At 36.7% G+C, this 8,259-nt stretch overlaps 1 protein-coding gene across 1 annotated transcript in view; it reads left to right on the plus strand.

Annotated features, from left to right (window-relative positions):
* Window positions 1–6,654, plus strand: part of ERCC8 (ERCC excision repair 8, CSA ubiquitin ligase complex subunit) — a 74,814-nt gene extending 68,160 nt beyond the window's left edge. Inside the window, exon 12 of the mRNA XM_044663785.1 lies at window positions 6,106–6,654. Within this exon, the coding sequence (XP_044519720.1) occupies window positions 6,106–6,168 (63 nt within the window). The 3' untranslated portion in view covers window positions 6,169–6,654. The remainder of the gene's footprint in view (window positions 1–6,105) is intronic.
* The last annotated feature ends 1,605 nt before the right edge of the window (window positions 6,655–8,259 follow it).

The following is an 8,259-nucleotide window of genomic DNA, read 5'->3' on the forward strand; positions in this document are numbered from 1 at the left end:
TTCAATTTGCTTATCAGTTCATTTGGTTTCTGAGCCTCACTTTCCAATTGCAAGATTCTACCTTTTAAACTGTTATTTTCTTGCCAGATCTCTTCCATTTTCCTCAAAATCTCAGTTTTGAACTCTTCCATAGCTTGTGAGGAGTTTTCCTTATTTGAGGAGGGTCCGGATGCTTGTTTGTTCTCCTCCTCTGTTTGCTTGGTTGTCTGGATTTTCTCTGTGTAAAAGTTGTGGAATGTTAAAGACTTCTTTTTCTTGTCGTTAATCTTTCTCTTCTGAACTTCCTGAGACTGGGTAGCCATCGTTAGCCCAGCAGCTTCTCAGGTTTATCCTTGCGCTCAGGGTCTGTCCACGGTCTTTTGGCTCCTGAGGTCTGAGTTCTGGTTTTTTCCAAGGTCAAGCCCCCTGGTGGACCCCCTTACTTGATCCTCTGCCGGAGGTTTCTTTACAAGTCTCAGGGCGCTGCTTCCACAGTTGTATACCCGTCTGCACTGGTTCCCCACTCAGGGTTTCAGAGCATTAGCTTGTGGCTGTGTCTGCCTCCACCCACGCCTCTGCCTGAGCCTGCGCTCTGAGCCCGCGCTCTGCGTCCTGCGTCCTCTCTCTGCGCCCTGCTCCCATGCTCAGATTTGTGTGCTTTCTTTAGCTTTTTGGGGTCCTAAATCTTGCTGCTCTCAGGAACAGGCCCCGGAGCTGCCAATGACTCGATGGGTGCCCCAAACTTGCTCTCTTTCTTTTTAGCTGGCTTTGGCGCTATAGGTGTTGTGTGTGGAGGGGGTGGGGGTGGGGTGGTTGCTCAGCCCGTGATTTAGTGAGAGCTGTTTCACCCCTTTATAGCATGGAAATGCCCGATTCCACGTACCTTCCACACTGTGCCCTGTTGTGGGGTTCCTCCGTTCGTCTGGACTTGTTTTTATGTCCCCTTGAGGAGTTTTGTGTGTTTTGGTCAGGAGAGGTTAAGAGCTGCTTCTTACTCTGCCGCCATCTTAACCCGTAACCTCTTTCCTACTTTTTAAAATATAGTTTTGCTCACCAAAGATCATTTTACCAAATAATGCTAATTTATTACCAAGGCACTACTAAATTTCTGAATTAAGATCTAATGTCTGAAAGAGTAAAAGTGATAACACTTGACAACAGAATTAATAATACAAATGATCATAGTTAGCAATAAATCTTCTTTAGTTAAATTAAGCTTTCCTTAGAGTGCATTTAAAAATAAATATATTTCTACAAAGAAAAATGAAGGAAAATTTGGGACAGAACAATGCTTGCTACAATGAAATATATTCATGCATTTAGTTCCTAAATGAAAATAGCATTATTTAAGTAATCAAGATAGAAGAGGGTTTTTGTGGTAATATATTGCCTATGTGGGTGTTAGCACTTTTTGAGACTATTGACTTAATATATTTCATGGCTAAATTTACAACTGAGATACTTGGCCATAGAACTGAGCCTGTGAATTGTTTTGTCTTGGCCTTATCCCAAATGAAGGGGAGGAAGAAAGCACATGTTGATGAATTTTCAAGTGGCTGGCCAAATGCTGCATGACTACTTACAGATTTCAACACCTGTCTAATTTGGTTTATTATGGTTTGATCAGTTTTAGCATACAGCTGCCTCAAATGAGTGAATTTTCTACTTTGAAAAAACAAAATGTAGTCAAATAATTTAGGTTAACCATTTATTTTACATTATTATTTAATAAGTATATCCTACTGTGTTGGAACTACTGTACGTATTAAATTCAAGTTATAACATAGTAGACCATGTTAAATAGCATAAGAATAGCTTGCCAAATGAAAACAATAAAAATAAATTAAAAGTAAATCTACTGTGACTTATGTATGAAAAGGATATTGGAAGAAAATTAAATTGCTTAATTTAGTAAAAAGCTGTGTGCCTCTGATAGTTTCTGTTTATTTCCCAGTTACACAATTATATCAGCACTTCTGAGAGTAAAACCCCTTTCCCAGTGCTTACTTGGAGACATTTCATTTATAACAACAGCAGAAATAAAGTCAAACAAGCAGAGGATAGAATGGAGGGGGAAGTAAAACAAGTCACACTTGACATCTTTCAGTTTTAGGTATGAAAACATAGTTTCCTTTTAAATTCTTCTGATTAGATTTTTATAACTTCATGGTGACTCTTGTTGTCATATGCCATGTCATATTACTATAAAATTCTGTGATATCCATTAACAAGTATTACTTTGAAAGATTCCAGTGGGTGTGGATGTTACAGTAAGAATATGGATGTCAGGTAGTTTATATATAGAGAAAAGTCTATCTACCTAGGACTTCACTCTCAGCATTATATATAAATTACAAAACTGTTTAGATGTTTAGGAATTTATACCATTAGTTGGCTCTCCCCACATTTAACAGCCCCAACATTTTACATGTATCATTACTCCAATCTTTTTGAGCTATAGCTTTTCCTCCTAGGATAAGAACAAAACCATTTCACCACCAGGGTAAGAAAGAACTATCCGCCTACTTTGTCTGCTCAGCAACTTCCACAAACCTAAATTTCCACTTTAAAAAATTTAAGAAGATAGTAGGTGGAAGAAGCTCTCAGTTCTCAAATGAATCTGTGATCTCATACCTTTAAAAGTTCCCTCCAGTGATGCCGAGAGGAAGCCAACTGTGCTTCTTCATCCTCTGCAGTTCTTGTCCATGTCCTCCTCAAGTTGGAGTCCAGCCCATGAAAGAAGCAGCAAACTAATTAAATTGATTTCAGGTATTGAGCAAATGCTCTTAGAAATTAGGAAAGCATATTAACAAATAAATATTGTTTAGCTTTATAGTGAAGGGGCAGTGTTTTTTCAGGGGTATATAACATGAGTACTGAGATGGCTAACTTTTCATTTTTGTAAATCAGGAAATTACCCTTTAAAATTGAAATGGTAAAGAATTTCTATAGTCTTTAAGTCAAGATTGCATTAATGAATGCTCTGAACTAGAAAACTCACCTGAAAGACAATTACATGTAGAATTATTTAATTACCTCATATCCATATGCACCTCATCCCAAAGATGCAGACAGAGCTGAATGTTCTAGAATATAGATGCTTCTGGCAATCATGCCCCTAAACTCTGAAAAACAACCAGTTCCCTGTGCTTTTTCAATTAGCAATTTATAAGTGAGATGCTATTTAACAACAAAAGAACATAATCTCTGCCTTCTAGGAACTCATGGTCTCTTCAGACAATGGTCTTTACAAGCTAATCTTTCATGGAGGTGTTTTGTATGTGCATGTGTGTATGTGTGTGCATGTGTGTGTGGTAGAGGGAGGGCAGAGGGACAAAGTAATTACATTTTGATGAAAAGGAGAAAACAAAGTATCCATTGTTAAGGCTGATTCATTTTAATCACACAAATAAAGAGTACCTACATGAATAGCAGATTCTATTATCTTTTTTGCTAGCCTCTCAAACCTGCCAGAAATTAACAATTTTTTGGAGAGTTTATTTTAAAAGAGTGAAAGGAGGCAAACAACATATAAAGGATCATAGCTCTAGAGTTAGAAGGAACCTCAAAGACCATCCTATCCCCTCAGTCAGGCAAATAAGGAAAACAAAGCCTTGGAAAATTAAGTAGCTTTCACATTGCCCTAAATAGTAAGCTTCAGAGGTGGAATTTGAACCTACTCAGAGTCATTGTTCTTTCCAAAGTTCCACTCCAAGCTCTAGGCCTTAGTATATATTACATGTATATGTAGAATGCTTTTATGAATACATTATTATTAATAATTCACATTTAGGTAGTACTCTTCTACATGTTTTATAGTCAACTCTGGTTGAGGGCAATAATGAGCCAAAAGGAGCTGACTGTTTTGGTAGTCCTCAAATAGTTATCATGGAAAGAGTTCTCATAAGGCCAAGATGAAGACCCTTAAGGAGGGGAGCTAGTGGATTGAGCACCAGGCCTGGAATCAGGAGGACCTGACTTCAAATCTGGCTTTCAATACTTCTGAGCAGTGTGACCCTTAACTCTACTTACCCAGCCTTTACTACCCTTCTGTCTTGGAGTCTACTAAGTAACTACTGATATAGAATCAAGACTTAAGTAAGGACTTAAAAAAATGTAATGAGTTAAGAAACCACAAACCCAAATTGTTATGACACAGTAGCATATGATCAACATTTGTTAGAATTCAAAAGAAAGTGTTAAATGTTAACCAAGTCAGCAGATTAACATCTGTTGGGAATTAGATAATTCTCCTTGGGGGGGTGAGGGTGGAGGTGGGGGTTATATTGAATAAGATTTTAAAGGCATTTAACAAAAGTATAAAAAATCAGAAATGGAGAGGAAAATCATGAGCAGTGGGAGAACACAGATTATTTTTCAGAGCCAAGAGTCATCCAATTGGCCAAAGTATAGCATGTTTGGAAGGAGCATTGGACAGAAGCATTTGAACTTTACTTGGTAGGCAATGAGAACCTAAAGATTTTTTTTTTCTTTGAGCAATGGAGTCACATAGAAAGATCTGGGTGTTAGGAAGATGTGTTGAGTTTTTCCACTTTATGAACATAGACTCAAGTTGGTTAAGCTAAGGTAGATTGACCTGTGAGGTGCTTATTAAACTAGCTCAAGAATGTGATAATTGTAATGGGGAAAAGGGGTTTGGGGTCAAATATATTAAAGATTGGTCGCCAGAGGATTGAACAATTATGAATCCTCAATTAAGAATAATCTCAAGTCAAAATTGACTTTTATGGAAGTTTATTTACAATTAAGAAGAGAGAGAGAAGTAAGAAAATTAGAGAGAGAATAAGATAGGATAAGTGATCTAACACACTGTAACAAAGCTTCAGTCACCGAGTCTCTTTGAAAGGGAAGTTCCTTAAGAGAACTTCAGGAAGATTCAGTCTTAACACTCACCACGTAGAACAGTCTCACCAAGGTCTCAGGGTCCCAGCCAGCACTCCTGCACGAACCAGAAGAGCTCCTTCAGGACCTCTTCACAAACTAGCAGCTATCTGACTCACTCAACTCTCTCTTTTTAAAGGATTCACTTATGCGTCACTTCTTGTGCCTTCCAATCACAACAGACACTTCTAGGGGGACTGCCTAGGGGGCAATCAGTCAATTCTGATTTGTCACCTACTCTAGCACATGTGGGTTACGGACCTCCCAAAATTGGAGGTGTTCTCACCTTTGGTGATTAAATTTAAAGATGGACAGTGTAGATTTAATCTAATTATCACATAATGAGGGTTTGTTCTATCATGGTAGTAATCCTGGGAATAGTGATGACAGATCTAGACTATTTCCAAATAAAACTTGTCCTTCAGATTTGTCTAGAGAGGCTCTAGAGAGGCTCTGCAGAGGGGAGATTTTTTTTTTTATCTTAGGATCACAAATCTAGGGATGGAAGAAATCTCAAAGCCTCTCTTAGCCCAATTCCATTTTATTGACACAGAAACAAACCCACCCAAGGGTTTTAAATGATTCGTCCAAGATCACTTAAACAATTTGAGAGAGTCAGATTTTAACTCAAATCCTCTGACTCCAAAGTTAATTATTTTTGTGGTACCCTGCTATTGTTTTTTGTTTTATTTATTTATTTGTTGACTTTGCCAAAAACAGTATTGCCTAACTTGTCTTTGCACTTTTATTCACCTGATGAGGCAGCAAATTACTTCTGTTAATTTCCAAAGGTCAAACCTACTTTCAAACAGTGGGGATTCTCACTCATGAAGGACAATTCAAAGACTCTAAAGAAACTTCCATGAAAGCAGTTGCACAGATATTTCTAGCTATAGCAGCATCATTGATATGAATGTGCTTTTATTTACCAAAGGGGTAGCTTAGAAGGGAACAGTACTCACTTGGCTATATATAAGTTATGTTGTGTATATTTTTAAAAATCAGCTGCATTTCTTGATGGTCTCATCTCTTTTATCTGCTACCCACATAGTGTACATTTCTCTCTTTAACAGTGAAGCTTGCTTTTGAATTAGGGAATCTTCTTTATCAATTTCATCTTTCATGTTAGAAGATAAAATGTGCTCGTATTTCACTTACTACTTTCTTCTGATCGTGGTAAAAATGAAGAGGAAAAATAAATGAGAACTTTCCTTTTCTTTTTAGGCTATATCCCAGAAAAATCCAGCATTTGAAGATGCATGGAGCAGCAGTGATGAAGAAGGATGAATTTAAGTCATTTGATAGGATAAAAGTGACAAAATTCTCCATTGTTGAGAAACTGGAGATTTATGCAATTTTCTATTGTCTGGGCATTTTGTAAAGGCATAAGAATAAAGTACTAGTTGTTGAAATTACCCTTCTTTGCATTTGTACACTTTTCTTAAGAGAGTAGGAAGTGTACCTGATTTGTAACCACAAAGCCTAGATTTACATCCTAGATGCTTGCCTACAGGCCAACCATTTGACCTCACTGAACCTCAGTCCTCTCCCCTGAAAAATGAGGACAGTTATACTTTACTCTCTGGCTCACACAGATATTCTGAGGAAAGTGCTTTATTAATTCTATGGTGATATAAAAAACATGAAATATCATTATGTAGATATCACAACCACAAAATGCTGCTTGATTTGTCACTGTTGTTGTTCAATTTTGTCTGACTCTTCATGACTCCATTTGGAGTTTTCTTGGCAAAGATATTGGAGGAGTTTGCTATTTCCCTCAGCTCATTTGACAGATGGAGATTTCTTCATGTAAAAACTGTCTATTCATGTCCCTTGACCATTTGTTGATTGGGGAATGACTTGATTTTTTGTAGATTTGACTTAGTTCCTTATATATTTGGGATATTAAACCTTTGTCAGAGTTTTGCTATAAAAATGTTCTCCCAGTTTGTTGCTTTCCTGCTCATTTTGGTTGCATTGGTTTTGTTTGTATAAAATCTTTTTAATTTGACACAATTGTGACAACATTTTAAAAACAAACAACTCTGAAAGACTTAGGGACTCTGACTGATCATGATACTAGAAGGCTGATGATGAAGAACGCCCTACCTGACATAAAAGTAACAGACTATGCAGAATGAGATACATTCTTTAATTTGGCCCATATGAGAATTTATTTTACTTTTCTATGCATATTTGCTGTAAAAGTTTTGGATGTGTTTTTTTCCTCCTGAGTTGAGGGGCATGAAAACATATATATAATTTTTAAAAAGATTATGTAACTTTTTTACACTTTCCAAAAGAGTTAAGTGTAACCACTTCTTTATACTTCCTTTCAAATAGCCAATTCCTGAACCTTCCTCATCTGTAAAAAGAGGGGGTTAGTCCCTTAGGTCTTTTCCATGTAGTCTAGATCCATGATTCTATGATCCCTATATCTAGTAATTTCATCAAGTTGATTGGGGAAAATCAATTGTTAAGATTCTACTAATAACCCCTTATTTCTACACTATAATATAAGAAGTAATAAAAAAAAAACTTCCAAGAACCCTTGAATAAAGACAATAAAGTGCTGATGAATTGCTTCCACATATCACCTTCTGGAGGAAAAACTCAAGACTTAAAATCCTCAGAAATGTAATGGCTGTTTCGCAATTTCAATAACAAATTCTGCAAACAATTTTTTAAAAAGCCTTTGGCCATGAAAGTGTTATTCTAATAATTTAGGACTACTCCACTGCCTCAAGGAATTTGAAAAAACAATGGAATAGGTCATTCCAAAAAAAAAAAAAAAAAAGGAAAAGAAATCTAGTTGGTCCTGCAAAGCTGAACTTAACAATGGGGTTGGGGGTGGGGGGGTAGAAACTGAACAAAGAAGCATTTGAGGTATACCTACATTGGAAAAAAAGGTAGAGATGACCAGGACATTTGATATGTAAATACTCTGAACAAGAAAAAAATAGAAGCAAAACAGAGTTCTTATCAAGAAAAAACTAAGCAATGAAATAAACTTTTAGGTTTATATTCAAAAATTTTTAAAAATGGATTGAGGGAGGGAAAGGACAAGAAAGGATTTAAGCTACAAAGACTGAAAAGAGCCAGAGGGCTTGTGGAAGAACTGACAACTGTGGGGCAGAAAAGTGTAACATTTATTAGGCTGGAATCATGAAACTCTTAGTATCCCCAATGTGCCACAGATAGCATACAAGACAGCTGGGTATGTAGTTTTATTGCAACGCAAAGGAGAAGATGAGTATTAGGAATGAAACTTTACATGAAATTTCAGTAATTTCATGTAAAAAAGTAAATTTCATATAAAAAAATTTACATGAAATGTGTGGGCTTAGGGGCCAGTCTCCCTAGGGAGTAACAGTT

The sequence above is a fragment of the Gracilinanus agilis genome, chromosome 1 (genome assembly GCF_016433145.1).
Source record: "Gracilinanus agilis isolate LMUSP501 chromosome 1, AgileGrace, whole genome shotgun sequence".
Taxonomy (NCBI): Eukaryota; Metazoa; Chordata; class Mammalia; order Didelphimorphia; family Didelphidae; genus Gracilinanus; species Gracilinanus agilis.